Source organism: Musa acuminata, chromosome BXJ1-11 (genome assembly GCF_036884655.1).
Source record: "Musa acuminata AAA Group cultivar baxijiao chromosome BXJ1-11, Cavendish_Baxijiao_AAA, whole genome shotgun sequence".
NCBI lineage: Eukaryota > Viridiplantae > Streptophyta > Magnoliopsida > Zingiberales > Musaceae > Musa > Musa acuminata.
In genome coordinates, this window is record NC_088337.1 from 30569584 (window position 1) to 30585649 (window position 16066).

The following is a 16066-nucleotide window of genomic DNA, read 5'->3' on the forward strand; positions in this document are numbered from 1 at the left end:
GGAACTATTGCTGCACGCAAGAACAAGCAGTCGACTTGTTACTGTTTAGAAGTGCTAATTAGGATGTTTGCTCATTGTACATTTTAAGTCAGACTTGTTAAACCAAAAACCTATTGAATCAAGCAATGCTAAATACCAAGCCATTGTTGTCACATGTGTACTAACCTGTGTTATTGCAGATGTACCTGCAGGTCATGTGGGTTAGAGAGAGAGAGAGAGAGAGAGAGAGAGAGAGAGAGAAGGGTGCTTGAAGGCAATAAAGCATGAAGATTCAGCTTGTGCAAACCATTTATTGTACTTCAAATGGAGGAATGGAGTATATACCTTTGGAATATGTGTTGTGTAAATGTTAATCTACAAAATGGCTTGTGAGAGTCTGGTAGATTTCTAATAAGTGATCAGGAGTGATGTCAATTGCTGGACATCTCAGTAAATGATATCCCTGAGAGTTGTCCTCACTGAAGCTTACAACTTACCAGAGGAGGTTTGATATTAGATTCTGAAACTATGTTATCAGAGGAGGTTTGATGAAGCATCAAAATCAAAGGAAACAAGAACCATTCCAGAAAATATATTCTTCAGATCATATGGTAATTATCCTGCCATCTCCTCTGAATTATAAGGTTAATTAATGGCATTTTTCAGGGAACAATTAGTACCTGTGTTTGCATGCAATGTTGTGATCCGTTAGAACGGTAGATTGAGACGCAAACTGGAAAAGAGAAAGCAAATACAATGGCTGATTGCTTGTCATGGAGGCAAACATACTGTCCGCACTCCACGCAGCAGCCAGCCACAGCCTTTTCCTGGGATTAGTCGCTTATTGCCGATGCAGCATCATCAAGATTCTCATTTGGAATCATAGCTTGACGACGCAATTTATGTGAATCTTGAAGATGATGCACCCGCAAACATCGACTGCTCTCAACCATTAATGACCCTCAAACGCTCCAGAAAGCGAGGCGGACCCGAGAACGAAGACATTGTAGACAGAGAGGGAGAGAGGGGGTGTGAGGCGTGTGGATAGGACGGATTAATGGGTGAAAGCATCTCTGGATTTGGATCAAAACGATCCCATGAAAAACTAAGTACAGATCTTTGCACATGATTAAGACGTAGAGATCAATATTGGTTCTGGCCGCCACAAACATCTCGCTGGAGCAGATAAGAAGAAGAAAGAAGAGTGCAAAGATCAGATTGATCTTCCGGTTTGAAGTGGGTCTTACTGGTTAGAGAAAAGACTGCGCATGTGAAAGGAACTATGTGCTGCCGGTCAACGCAGGAAGAAGACTAGAAGAACTTGATCGAGTAAACGCATTGCAGCCACAGAACCTGAAACCCGATCCCAGAGATGAGAGAGAGAGAGAGAGAGAGAGACTGGTTTATCTCTAGCTTTGGGGTGTGGCCTTCATTGCCATGGGAAGGAAAGATCTTAAGAATGAGGACTATGTTTCTACCAATTTTGTCCGACACCATCTAAGCTACCTGTCATATGATTGGAGAAAACTTCGGGACCCATCTTCGAATCCAATAACCATGCAGAAGGGAGATTCATGTAAATGATGTGAGTGATCTGATCGGAAGATTCACCCTTTGTCACCCCTGAAACATTGCAGGGTTGACGTCGCGTGATTCATATGCTTGTGTGAGGCGACGAACCCACGGCAATTTTCGCTGATGATTCGATCAGCTAACTCAAAGTAACTGAAGAAGAAAAGAAGATGATGATGAAGATGGACGGCTGACCTCCCTAAATTGATCTCTCTCTCTCTCTCTCTCTCTCTCTCTCGAGTTTATATGAACTCCAGCGTGAGTAGGGTTTAAGGGAACAGCTGCACAGTGGCCATAGCTTTGGAAACATTAAACAGCATCAAGCCGAGCACCATCAATAACCCGTAAACTATCTCCATCTCTATCTTTCTTCAAGTGACGCACGATCTCCCTCGTCTTGCACTCATGAGCGAGGAAGAAGAAGATCCACCGGGCGTGTTGATGTTGGGTACTGAACATTCTGTGGCACTCTTTTCCATGTTGTAAGCAACACTAGTTCGCATCCGTGGCTCTCTCGTTAACTCCTTTGGACGTGGATTGGAGCTGGACCACGTAGAGTATAGTCTACCTTGGACCACGGACAATGCTCTACTGGCAGTGGTGCCAAACTGCGTTCTTGCCTGCAATTATCATTGTACTGAGTCGTAAGTCGCAAGTGAGATGCAGAGGAAGAGGAAGACCATCGGACTTGGCAGCTTTGACGTTTCTTGCACTCGCGTGTTCATCGATGACCTCGCAGAACACGCTCATACAGCGAACGAGCGAGAGAGAGAGAGAGAGAGAGAGAGAGAGAGAGAGAGAGAGAGAGAGAGAGATGGTGCCATTGCTGTGCAGCACGAAGCGTGTGCTCTGAGAGCACCATATATGATATCACGGGAATCACACCTCAGCTTACATATGTCCGTCATCAAGCATCCTATGACTCGAAATTTCGAACATTTCTTAAGAAGATACGGCAATCAATGGAGAAAACGTAGAATGTCGATCAACACAGGGAAAAGGATAGTTACTTTAATCGTCCAAAGACGGGCAGCTGCGGCTTGAGATGATTCGTATCAGCGCAGCGTACCGAAAGCCCAGCCTCGATCGTCGCAAGCCGGGCCGATGGGCCGAACACCATGAAATTTATCAGGGTGACGTTGCCCTCTCGCGTGGGGCCCATTCGTGAGATCGGGGATCGCTGACATCACCCCTTTGACGTGTCTCTTCTCTGATTTGCTTGTTAGAATTATCTTTTTTTAATATTAATTATATAATTCTTTCACAACTCTTTGGACATTATTAGAACTGTATCTTTTTTATTTTAATATATATTATTCTTTAATCGAAAAATCGGTGACTGATAGACTTGAGCTCTCTCCACAATAATAACCCCCAGCAGATCGCCTCTCCTATCTGTAAGTGCGAACTCTCTCTCTCTCTCTCTCTCTCTCCCTGAAAGATGACGCCGATCCATTCCCGCAATCCCTCGTTCCTCATCTCCCTCTCGTTCCTCAACTCCCTCCTCTGCCTTATCGATGTGTGTGTAAGTTTGGGTTCTTCCCATCCTACACCTCCCCCTCTTCCCATTGCGCCGCTGCCCTCCGCCGCGCAGCTCCGGTGGCAGCTGGGCGAGATGGCTCTCTTCCTCCACTTCGGCCCCAACACCTTCACCGACTCTGAGTGGGGCTCCGGCCACGCACCCCCCTCCGTCTTCCGCCCGGGCTCCCTCGACGCCCGCCAGTGGGCGCGGACCGCTGCCGCTGGCGGATTCGCCCGGGTGGTCCTCACCGCCAAGCACCACGATGGATTCTGTCTATGGCCCTCCGCCTATACTGACTACTCCGTCCGGTCGAGCCCCTGGCGCGCTGGCCGGGGCGACGTGGTGGCGGAGCTGGCGGCTGCCGCGAGGGAGTATGGGATCGGCATGGGCGTCTACCTCTCCCCGTGGGATCGGCACGATCCGTCCTATGGGAGCACGGTGAAGTACAATGAGTATTATCTGGGGCAGATGACCGAGTTGCTGACCAAGTATGGGAATTCCTGTTGCTTCTCTACCGTTTAATTGCTTCTCTTAACAAAGATCTTGGCTCAAGGTCGTAGCTTTCGCAAATTTGAGGTTCCTGATCAAAATTCATCTTTTTTCTGCGTTTCTTTTGTGTATTATGTCACTTTATGTCATATATACAAGATAATTTCCCTGCTTTCCTTCAAGGGAGTTTGGCACAAATTCTTGGCTTTTGGTAGCTTGAAACTCCTGTCTGGTATACATAAAAATTTTGAGATGTTCAAGTAGTACAATATGTCATTCAACTGACAAACGTTCTACAAGTAGAACTTCTATGATGAATACAAGATTACTAGATTAATCGAGACACCGTAGTTTTACTTTCTTCTACTTACTCGTTGTCAGAGACTTTCCTGAGTGTGCAGGACTCAATTGAAGTATCACGCCATGAGTACAGATTCAATCAATATCATTATCATGAGCCTTCTTGCTGTATACTTGTTTTGTCATCTTGTTTGTACATATCCAAAACTTTCTCTCTAATAAGTTAGTCTTCTTCACTCTGATATTGTTGAAGCAAAAAATCTGAAGAAAACCTAGTTTCAAAATGTAAATATATTTTCCATGAGTTCATAAATATCTTTTGGTTGTTTCCCTTTTTAATGAGTTTGGGATGAAGGATCTCATTCCTATTTGTGATGGTTAATTGTGTGGAACAGCTACGGTGATATTCGGGAGGTTTGGTTGGATGGTGCAAAGGGAGATGACAAGGAAATGGAGTACCACTTTGATTGCTGGTTTCAGCTTATCCATCAGCTCCAGCCAGGGGTTATGATATTCTCTGATGCTGGCCCGGACACTAGATGGATAGGAGATGAGTCTGGAGTTGCTGGTTCTACTTGCTGGTCTCTTTTCAACAGGAGTTCTGTCACAATTGGCCACATTGATGAACAGTGAGCACTTTTTTCTTTATTCCTTAGAAAAGCATCCGTTGTTTCTTGACCATTACAATTGTGTTATATGCACATTCCTTTTAGGTTATCTTTATAAATCTTCAGATAATGTGTCCTTGATGTCCTTATTTATAGTATTTCTTGATAATGTTGCCTTCTAGCCCCTTAGTGTATTGACTTCATCAACGTGCTACATTGACTAACTTGTTTGGGAATAAAAGCTATCACCTGTTATTTTTCATTCTCTTCCCATGACATTGTCTACTACTATATAATTTTTGTGAATTCTGTAACATACTCAACAGGGAGATCCTATTCCAAAACGAAATGTCCACAATTTTGTACATCATTCAACTTCTTTTACATGGTTTCAATTGTCTATAAAGTGCTTTCAATGAATTGATGCCCTTTGGTAGGAGAGATAATGTGGACACAAGTAAGGAGTTAGAAACATTGATCACATGTAAATATGTAAAAAAGTTGGTTCCCATTTCTGTCCCTATATTGTGCTAAATTGTTCTATGGATGTTTAGATATAGCTACAGGCTTTAGCTTTAATTGTGGTCATTTATCTAAGGGATCCAGGAGTTTGAGCTATATAATGCATTTGGGTGGCATTGATTGTTGATGTACATGCTTATACAGTTATCAGTCTGTTTAAAATATGAAATTAATGTTGATGCATTGTTTGTCATCTATGACCAGTTTTGTATTTCAGACGGCTGTCCAGTATTCTCTGCGAGGAATCAGATTGAATGAGAATATGTGGATGAAAGAAATAGGCACAGCTTGGATCCTAGGCTCTCAATGTTTCTAAGGTTTTAGGAATGGTAGTTCTATGGTTACAACCATATTTGGAACCTAGCGACCTCTAAATATTCTCACCTTTGCTTCCTTTGTCAAATGCCTTGTCTTTAGAGGATTCCCACCTTCAAATTTATTAAGGACAATTCGTCTGAGAGCATACCTTGCTCCTTGATTGTCAAAATTTTCATTCATCAGTTCCAGTTCCAGGTGGTATGAGATGTAGACAGTCTCATTCCTCTAACAAGAGAAGATGCATATGCATTCTTCATTTCAATGGACTTCTCAGTTGTTTAAAGATTAAAAATCACATAGGCAAAAACTGGTATCTTTCACAAAAATTTGGCCCTTTTTTTGGTATTTTGTTACACAAAGTCTAATGACCTAGTATTAAACTTCATTATCATTCTTTAGATCTTACATCAACAACATGTGATATTATATTTATTCAACTTCTCTGCACTAAGTTGCCATCATGACAGTATTAGGTTTTTGTCTAGTTGCAACTTTCTGCTATTAGATTTACAGCTATCTATCTGCAAACAGACAGATTAGAAGACCTTCATACCTATACTTACTGCAATGTGACATTGCTTAAAGATTGACTAGCATTGTGAATTATTGATGGATCACTAAATTGGTGCTTCTGTTTTGACTAATATATGGTGCAAACAACCTGATCTAGTAGTAGAAGAAGAGGGATTTCCCAAGGAAATGCTTGCTGAAAGAAAAAAAAAAAACTGCTAAAATTCTCTGAAAATAAAATGTGGCCAAGTATAAAAATGCATGGTTATTCTAGCCAACTCCATTAGCTGTTTATTGACTAACAATTGGTTAGCAAATGATCACTAAGAGCTGTGGGCCACCAGATTGTCCATGCTAGAGATCTGCCGAAGTAATCAATTCTTTCTGTAGGAATTCAGAACTACACCACATATGCTAACCAGAATCTAAATTCGTTCATAAAGGGAACATAAATCTGAAAGCTGACTAAAATTTGAAGTTTATAGCACAGATAATGCTTCTTATTACTCGTGTTAGCATTTGAATGCTTTTTTCAACTCTTGGATCAATGCATTAGTTCCTGTTTCAATTTGTGCATTTTGAACTCAAAATTAAAGCTTTGAGGAGTAGCTTGGAAGTTGGGTAGCCAATCATTGTCTCTTTTTTCACTTGCCAGAAGTTCTCGTCATGGAGATCCTCATGGAATTGATTGGGTTCCTGCTGAGTGTGATGTATCCATCAGGCCAGGATGGTTTTGGCACAGTTCAGAACATCCGAAGTCTGCAATGGAACTACTTGATATATATTACGAGTCTGTAGGCAGAAACTGTCTCTTGATCCTGAATGTTCCCCCTAATTCATCAGGCCTCATATCTGATGAAGACCTTCAGGTTCTTCAGGATTTTACTGCACTTCGGATCACCATATTCTCTCATAACTTAGCTTGGAATGCTACTGTCACTGCAAGCAGTGTGCGTGGAGGTGATAATGAAACTAGGTTTTCTCCCTCAAACGTACTCCAAAAAGGTATTAGTAGTTACTGGGCTCCCGATGAGAGTGAATCTGATTGGGCAATATTCCTTGATCTTGAGCAATTCATATCGTTCAATGTATTACAAATCCAGGAGCCAATCCAGATGGGTCAACGTATTATTGAGTTCCAAGTTGACATTCTGGCATCTGGAGAATGGAAGACCATAGCAAATGGCACAACTATTGGATACAAAAGGCTTCTCCGTTTTCCTATGGCAGAAACCCAGTTTTTGAGGTTTATCATCAACAAGTCCCGTGCCAGCCCATTGATATCTTACATTGGCATCCATGCTGACCCTTTCTCCATGGTTTATGATTCAGTCACTGCACGGTCTTCCTCTACCAAGAGATTTTCCTTCAAGCGAAGAAATAAAAGATTTGGCTATGCCCTCGAATCTGCGATCTAGGTTGAGAGTAACATTCCTCCTGATAAATGTGTTTGGGCAAGTTGCACTGAGAGAATTTGGTGTTTGGACAATTTCATCTCCAGCATAGTTCAATAAAAAGCTCAACGAGGGCAATAAAGGATGCCGCTTCCACCTGTGTTCAACTCCAGGGCCTTCCGCAGGTGTACATTTTTTTTCTCGTGTGTATATAAGACGAGCTTTGTTGAAGTCGCAATAAATATGCACATTCATATACTTGCCCTCTCTAAAGATGGCTAAAATAGTCATAGATATTGTTGCAAAGACAAGGGGTAAATTATTTGAGGTTTTCTGGAGGTAAATGGTTGGTAGATAATATGGTCAAGAAAATATTTGGATTAGACTAATTGCAGAAAAACTTTTGACTATTAGCTAAAGATGAGCTTGGATGAATCTATTAGATGGACTGACCACCAATCTCTTGCCAGTTCCGTTGTAGCAATAAGATAATAGAAGAAATATTTCTGGTGCAGCGGAGAAGACAATTGTTCTCGACTCTTGGTAGAAAAATTATTGCAAACAATAGCAGGTTGGTTTTCCATGAAGAGCATGTGCTACCAGCAAAAGTTGCTTGGAAACCTTTCTGAGATGGTTATCAATGCCTGACATGAAGTATGAGTTACAAAAGGAATCTCCTCCACAGATAAAAATAAAAAATAAAAAAATCATTTTTCCTGGGAATTTTCCAGTTGATGAAAATGTTAAGAGGCCAGCTGCAGAGCTCTGGTAAATATCAACTTCATCTTTCAGCAATAGTTAATTAACACCATTCATTGGCTGCCATTGACTACAGTGAACATGAGAAACAAATTTGGAGATCACACAGTGAATTAGTTCTTTCTTGCATCATAAAGCCATCGATGTCTCATATGCGAGTAAAATTCAGACAGCGGCCGATCCTGTAAAAGCACAAGGTATGGTATGTAGTTAAGCATATGAATCCTCATTATGGACTATTTTTAGATTTGCTTTAATGTTTGCTTCATCTTTTCTCCTTTTTTCTTTTCCTGTACATTTTTACTCCTGTGCTAGAAGATATGATTATTTTGTAAATGGTACGTGCACAGTGTTAAAGTGTCACCTTTAACAATCTGGATATTTCACAATCCAAAAGCATGTACATCACATACATCATCATGGAACATAGGACTAATTTGCAGCTTCTTTATGTCTCTCTAGACAATGCCCTGAGCCACAATTTCCATGAGAAAGCACTTCAACTACCATGAGATGGTAGTCAAAGGTCTCCTGCATGCACCTCACTTAACACCAGACATATGTTTCACACAAATTTTGGTAGTCAAAGGTCTCCTGCAGATTTTGGTTTGTAGTTGCTTCCTTTTGTTGGTGATATAGAGCGAATAATATTTACAATTGCATATTATTATGGATTGATAGTTGCCCTTTTTTTGCAGACATGTGTTGAGCATGAAAGTTTTGGCTTTAGTTTTGCCCAAGTCAGTAGTCTTGTGCATCCCTAGTATGTAAACTTCCTTGTATCCAATTTACTTGTATGGCACTTCTTTTGGCATAATCTTGGAACCCAAAGCCCCCCCAACTCCTGCACTTGCATCACAAGGCTGTTTGGTATAGAGATCTGATAGAATAGTTCCATATGCAAATGTATGATATAAGATGAGAATTGATAGGACTTTTGAGGATTCCAGCATTGCAATTATGTAAGCTTTGTCATAAAGGTGACCAATGTTTTTTATTTTTCTGGCCTTGACTTAGAGGGAGAGCATACACCAAGCCAATTCTGCCATCCCCCTCAATAGCTGGCAATGTCCCCACTGTCAGAATAAGACACCAGCATACATGGTCTTAGCATAAAACAGACCATGTTTGAGGATCCAAGATGTTATTTATTACATGTGTAATAATAAATCAAAGTGAGTAGAGAAAAATAAAAGGAAAAAAACAACAGAGAAAATGACAAATGATTGATCATGAAGAAGATTGTATGCCACACAGTTTCTCCCTGCATACTGCCACCAGTGCTTCTTCCAAGTGAGGAAAAGAGGACAATCAGTACCTTATAAGATTCAGAGTTATCTCTATTCTCTTTTGGATTCATCCAAATTTATCTTAGCTTGATGAAACTATTGCTTGTTACTGTGTGACATGAGCTTCACCATCATCAACCTTTCTCATTCATCCACCAGTTGGAGAGCTTCATCGACCAGTTGGAGAGCTTCACCATCAACTTTTTCATTCATTGACCAGTCAGAGAGCTTTCCCATCAACTTTCTTTCCATGAAATATTTCTCATTCACCAATTGTTCAGAGAAGGTGGATCCATTGCCAGCAACCAAATAACCTGCATGGCACCTGCTAAAAATGTTTATCCGGCTTTCATCACTTATCATTTGCCAATGAATGTTTTATATATATAGCATCAATGCAATAAACCTAAGTTATCTACTACTCATAATTATCATTAAATTAAAGTTATTTAAAATTTTAAATGCCCAAAAAACCCTTTATGTATATATATATATATATATATATATATATATATATATATATATATATATATATATATATATATATATAAAGTTGATGTGTGGATGTAAGAATGGTAATGATTTGTGAAAGACCATATGGTCTCATTGGCCATCATAGCTCTTCAGTAGCTTTTTGTAGGGATAATGAGAGTAGTCCGAAAAGAGCCACACATTTTTCCAGATTATATCACATCTATCATTCAGTCAAATCTACAAAATATGGAGTGAAGATTACAGATTTTTAATTGAGCAATGAATTGCCAAATCATGAGCTTTAGATGTGAAATATCCACTCACTGCTGCATTGAGCCATATATTGTGTGTGATCAGATATAAAACCAGAATTAGATCATATTAAAAACATATGAGACAACCTTAATGATCTATTTATCATAAAAAATAATTAAATTTTTTGTAGGATTTTTACTTCTTTTTTATAAAAATATACCATCGATTTAATAATAACTCAATTTATCCTTTAGATTGGAGACTGGAATTGGATCCAACTCAAACCATGTCATTTGATGCTAATGTTAGTTTTACAAGGACAAATATTTAAGTACTCACTAAAGTAGGATGTTACATTTCAATTTTCATTATTGTTATCGATAAGAGTATAACGAAAAAGAGATAATCTTAAAATTAAAATATACTAACAAACTATACAAAATGATAAGATTTTTTCTATACATAATATTTTTGACTCCTGTATATAATTATAACTTCCAACTAAAAGAAAAATACAAATATAACAAGTTCAAAGTCTATAACATTTTATATGTATAAATTTTGGATATATTATATTTATATTTTTTGTTAAAGGTTATAATTATGTATAAGAAAAATATTATAATCTCTTTTAATAAATTAGTATATTCTAATTTTAAGATGATCTAATTTTTGCTATACTTCTATTGATAACAGCAATGAAAATTGAAATGTGACATGTATAAATAAAATCAAAAATAGAGTGTGACATATATATATATATATATATATATATATATATATATATATATATATATATATATATATATATATATATATTACTTGCTAGTTTAACTGTGTGTTGAGACTTTGTTAAACTCGTTTTATGGGACATAAACAAAAAATCAAAAGTGACCTTAACAATTATAATTAATCCAAGTGATTAGGAATATGTACAAGAGATCCTAATTTTTGGATTAATATATTCCACATGAGGCATCAATAAAATCTTAGAATTAAATATAATCTTCACCATTTAATATTGGTCGGAAATGTTGATTAGTTGTATCGTTGATGCAATCTCTTGAATCGTCTCCCACCTCACATAACACATATATACTATTTTCTTTAGTGCATCGAACTACATATCACTTGATTCTTTGATATGCTTATTAAAGTTCGTTGAATCGATCCAAAGAAGTTTATGGGTGATATGATCTTAGATAACATAAAAAAAACACCACGATATATTGTGAGATTGTCGATTAGGATTATTTGGATATTTTAGTGGTGCAAAAAATATCCAAATATATTTTGAACTAAACGCTTGGCCAGGTCACCCTGACATTTCCCCGGGTGACGCAGTCCTGTTTTATTGCTATTCGGGGTTTTTTTGGTATTTGAACTCGTATTCTTTGTCGTCGACGATTCCTTATAAACGGAAACCGATCACCGCATTCGACCTCCGCTTGCCTTCGCCACCACAAATACCGCCCGCTTCTATAGGTTTAGCAGGAGGAGGCTCCAAGGGCGAGAGGTTTCTGAGGGCCACAAAGATACTTCCGGGGAGCCCGGAGCTCCTTTAGCACATCTCCCTCTCGCCTCCTCTTCCTAACGTCCTTCGCTGCGCCGGAGATGCTGCCGTACGCGACATTGGAGGAGGCGGAGGCGGCGCTGGGGCGGAGCCTTACCGCTGCGGAGACCCTATGGTTCCGCTACTCCGCCCGGATGCCCGACTACCTCGTCTACTACCACAACATCATCTTCCTGTTCGTCATCTTCAGCCTCGCCCCCCTCCCGCTCGCATTGATCGAGCTCCGCCTCCCCGCCGCCGTCTCCCCCTTCAAGCTCCAGCCCAAGGTCCGCCACTCGGCGGCCTCCTTCTTCCGGTGTTATAAGGATGTCATGCGCGTCTTCATCTTCGTCGTCGGGCCGCTCCAACTCACCTCCTACCCCACCGTTAAGGTCCCGTTCTTGATGCTTCTCCTTCTCCTCTAGGGCTAGGGTTACATTGCATCTGATCTATTGTTGCGAAAGAAAATATGTCTTTTTTTGGGGTTTCCCCCTTTCCTAGTGCCAAAAAGAATCAACCTTTGTTAGTTCTTTCATCGTTCATTCTGTTCATTTGATGGTTTTGGCTCTTCAGAAATGCTATCTTTCTCATTGCATTGCTCGATCTAAAGACGTTTTCTTTTAATTTCTTTGGCTTTTTCCATCAATATGCTCCGTTTTCTTAAAAAAGGTTGTCTTTTTATTGCGTTGCTCAATTTTTAGCGTTGTTTTCCTCCATCAATATGTTCGATCTTTAGTAAAGTGCGACATTATGGCAGTTCGTGGGAATACGGACCGGGTTGCCCCTGCCTTCATTGTGGGAAGCAGCCGCGCAGCTGGCGGTGTACTTCTTGGTGGAGGACTACGGAAACTACTGGATCCACCGGCTGATGCACGGCAAGTGGGGGTACGAGAAGATCCACCACATCCACCACGAGTTCACAGCGCCCATAGGCTTCGCTGCCCCCTACGCTCACTGGGCAGAGGTGCTCCTCCTCGGGATCCCGTCCTTCGTTGGACCAGCTATCGCTCCCTGCCACATGATCATCTTCTGGCTCTGGATCGCCCTCCGCCAGCTTGAGGCCATCGAAACCCACAGCGGGTACGTTAATCACCCCGTCAGTCCCCTCTTCTAATTTGTTGACCGCTAGAAGTAGTCATTACCTGGCTTTGATCCGGTAGGACCGACAATGATTATTGCATGATTTCATAGTTTCTGAAAGATAGTTGGAGGGAGTTGATTTCTATGGATCTCTTGTTTAGATCTGAGTTTAATTTAAATTCCATTAATTCTTTGACTGTTCGTTGTTTAAGCATGTAGCAGTCATCTTCGATTTGGTATGATTATTAGTTAAATTCAAGTGATTCTAAAGTAGGTGACCTTATGAATTGGCATTTTTAATCTCTATTCTAAGTCACTAGTCAATTTTCCATTACTATTTTACATTTGCAGAAGAACCTTCTCCGGTACAAAAAATGACCTTGTCCTCAAGGTTAATGCCCCTGTTAAAAGCATGCTCATTTTGGAAATTTTTTTTCCTAAAGTGAGAAGAAGATATTCTCAATCTGTTTCATTTACAGATGACCACCACATTTTTAGTTGATCTAAGGATTCTGAATCTGTACACATCTCATTTCTCGATGGAACTGTATCTGCCAGCTTTCAACTTATTTTTTTGTTATGTCAAGGTTTTTGCTTGTCGAAGACTAATAACATAGTGATAGGTCAGGGCTTAGTTGCTAAGAAGTATTGGACACGGGGAATATCTAAGATGTATGTGAAAGAAATTAGAAATATGTAACAATAAAAATATAAGGTTACGAATGGATGGCAGGTGTTTAATCAATTTACTTAATGAGATCTTTGTGGAAGATTATGAGTTATACAACAAGCATGGGAACTTGTTTCTTATGTATCTAGTAGAATAATGAGATATTGCAGAATGGCTAAGTATATGATGGTTCTAAATTACTTTCTAGGCATTGGTCTCATGAAGAACAAGTTTAGAACCACCTTGTTCTAGACTAGAAAATAAAGTTTTGCCTCATGCAACAAATATGCAAATTGGGAAAATTATCTCAGGATTTGTGGAGAGGATGTCTTGGTGCAATAATGTGATTGCTCATCTGTGACTTGGATAAACAGGGTTTGAAATACCAACTTCCTGCTTGTAGGGTATGATAGTTTACATTGAGCCTTCATCAGACCTTGTATTGGTGGGAATTTTATGCAATGAGTCATCTTATTTTTTCTTTAACTAAGCATCTCTAGAGTTTGTTATGTCCTTGATTTCAATTTAAAATATTTTCATTCAGAGATTCTACTATAAGTGAGGTTGATATTTGTGACATGAGAGATCCAGATTCGAGTCATGGAAATAGCTTCTTTATATTTAGAGAGGCTGAGCCTCCTCGGATCCCACATTGGAGGGAGCCTTGCTCTGTTTTTATAGATTCTACTATAAGTGAAGTCTGTAAAATAAGAAGGTTTTAGTGACACATTTTCATAGGTTGTGTTTCTCACAAGGGATAGTATAAAATATAATTCTTGCATTAAAAGTTAACAGGCAAATTGGCTTTGTAGATATCTTGACTAAAAGGTTCTGTCAAAATAAGTGGATGTAGGGAGATTATAAACGGATGGTATTCACCCATGCCGAACAAATGTTTCTTAAAAGAACCTTGAATCAAAATTTACAAGTTCATAGATTCACTTGACATGCATTTAACTGCTCGAGAATTTTTTGGCGAAAGAAAACAGAGTAGGAGGTTAGAAATTAATAGCACTCACATATGATGGTCAATGTAAATTCATGTTATGTGAATCGGAGGAGAATACTGATTTGATTCCTCATGATAACCATGTGGGGTATATCGAGAGGGGTAACTTAGTAGCTAACAAAAAATCTTCAAATCATTCATTAGCATTAAGAGAACTTACATTGAAGTTAGTGGCACTCTTTTATTTGCCTGCATTTTTTTTTAATTATAGCTCTTCTCTTTTTTGTACCACTCTGGATGGGAATTTAAAGATCACAGGCGATAACTGACTCTTGATTCTTATTGAGTTTAAAGCATAAAAAGGAACATCCATTTCTTATAATGTGTGTTCTTTTTGGTTCAAGTGGTACTTGCAAGTTTCTTCCCGCTTTGCCTTTTTGGATGTAACATCATTCTGTACACGTGTTACTTCAAATACGTCAGTTTTAGGAAAAAGCAGTGACTGGTGTTTTTTCATTTAGTGATCAACCATTGCAGGTTTCAGCTTTTAGGCACATTTATTCAACATCATTGTCATGGTTTGTCTTATACTCCTAGGTTTGTTGATGGCAAGTCCATATTTAACCTCGTGTATATTGAATATTAATAGCAAGATATCTGACCTCCCATGAAAATGCATCGTACTTGCATATGCTTAGTTCATTTAGTTGTGCCTTCCGAACAGATTTGACTTCCCTTTTACTCCTACAAAATTCATTCCCTTCTACGGTGGAGCGGAGTACCATGATTATCATCACTATGTAGGAGGGCAGAGCCAAAGTAACTTTGCTTCTGTGTTTACCTACTGTGATTACTTATACGGAACTGATAAGGTCGGTGAAATCTTGGCTTCAAATTAATGAGATTATTTTGTTATCGAAAAACCTAGTGTTCATCCTGCAACTTGTTCTCATTTCAGGGGTACAGGTACCACAAGGCATGCTTAGCAAAGGTACTTTTCAGGCCTTTCTATTACAGTATCAGGATTATGCATGCCACAAGATTCAAGAATATTCTTGCTTCGTGCACCCAGTGCTTAGATGTCACTAGTTGCCTGTTATTTGACTATAGACATTACATGTTACAATATTAGTTGTAGCTAATAAATTGGGTTTCTTCGTCGACTGATCCTATTTTTATCCCCGACAGCTGAAGGAAGAGCAGTGGAGAAACGGTGACCGAAACGGGGAAGTTAATGGTTTCAGCTATAATAAGAAGTCGGAGTAGCCATTGATATCGTTCATCGTCCGTAATATCTAGGTGTTTATTAAGATAAATGGGGCTTTTCTAGTTCCTATTATTTCTGTCCACCTATCATCAGATTGAAAATCTTTTCATAAGAAATGGTTTTGAGACAGAGATGCTGTTTTTGAATGGGTAAACAATTTGCTAGGTCATGTTTGGTGCAGTGACCAGCTAAAATTGGATCTTGTTTGCATTTAGTGTTCCCTGAGCATACTTATGTCTTGTGAGAAACCTTCCTCTGCTATGGATAATAATAGTCTTCTTTCAAGTTTTTCTTGGCATTCTTGTGGCGTGAAATTGTTGGCTGATGTCGAACGATGACTAGCATATCGATCGTTTATTGCTGTGTTTAGTGGTTGGGCTTCGATTTCTTTGAAATCGTGTGTGATCTTATCAAGCTGAAGCTGATCATGACCATGGCAACGACGGCTGCGAATGTGAAACCCGACTCAAACCTGACCCGAAAACCTACGAACCGACCCGATCCATTAATGTTGTTGGGTCGGATGTGGATCATAGATCTAGAAGAGTATCGGGCTG

General features: G+C 39.4%; 2 protein-coding genes across 5 annotated transcripts; both read left to right on the forward strand.

Annotated features, from left to right (window-relative positions):
- The first annotated feature begins 2912 nt into the window (after positions 1 to 2912).
- Positions 2913 to 8970, forward strand: LOC103972097 (putative alpha-L-fucosidase 1). 4 transcript variants are annotated; one of them, XR_010481333.1, is made up of 4 exons: positions 2913 to 3561; positions 4258 to 4491; positions 6476 to 8579; positions 8672 to 8970. XR_010481333.1 is itself a non-coding variant. In XM_009386299.3 (3 exons), exons 1-3 carry the CDS (start codon positions 2993 to 2995, stop codon positions 7236 to 7238), a joined length of 1566 nt encoding a protein of 521 aa, XP_009384574.2. In that variant the 5' UTR covers positions 2913 to 2992; the 3' UTR covers positions 7239 to 8970. The 4 variants fall into 4 exon arrangements, 1 of the variants encoding a protein (XP_009384574.2); XR_010481334.1 differs by having other exon boundaries at positions 6476 to 8170; positions 8436 to 8970; XR_010481335.1 differs by having other exon boundaries at positions 6476 to 8170.
- Positions 8971 to 11426: 2456 nt separating this feature from the next.
- Positions 11427 to 15797, forward strand: LOC103972099 (very-long-chain aldehyde decarbonylase GL1-10). Its single transcript, XM_009386301.3, has 5 exons — positions 11427 to 11935; positions 12301 to 12623; positions 14967 to 15114; positions 15201 to 15233; positions 15431 to 15797. Exons 1-5 carry the CDS (start codon positions 11606 to 11608, stop codon positions 15506 to 15508), a joined length of 912 nt encoding a protein of 303 aa, XP_009384576.1. The 5' UTR covers positions 11427 to 11605; the 3' UTR covers positions 15509 to 15797.
- Positions 15798 to 16066: the final 269 nt, after the last annotated feature.

Excerpts from the sequence above, each read along its gene's own strand:
- LOC103972097 (XM_009386299.3), top strand. The coding sequence starts at position 2,993 with ATGACGCCGATCCATTCCCGCAATCCCTCGTTCCTCATCTCCCTCTCG. Across the intron at positions 3,562-4,257 it reads ATGACCGAGTTGCTGACCAA|CTACGGTGATATTCGGGAGG; the intron begins GTATGGGAATTC and ends TGTGTGGAACAG. Across the intron at positions 4,492-6,475 it reads ATTGGCCACATTGATGAACA|AAGTTCTCGTCATGGAGATC; the intron begins GTGAGCACTTTT and ends TTCACTTGCCAG.
- LOC103972099 (XM_009386301.3), top strand. The coding sequence starts at position 11,606 with ATGCTGCCGTACGCGACATTGGAGGAGGCGGAGGCGGCGCTGGGGCGG. Across the intron at positions 12,624-14,966 it reads GCCATCGAAACCCACAGCGG|ATTTGACTTCCCTTTTACTC; the intron begins GTACGTTAATCA and ends CCTTCCGAACAG. Across the intron at positions 15,115-15,200 it reads ACTTATACGGAACTGATAAG|GGGTACAGGTACCACAAGGC; the intron begins GTCGGTGAAATC and ends TTCTCATTTCAG.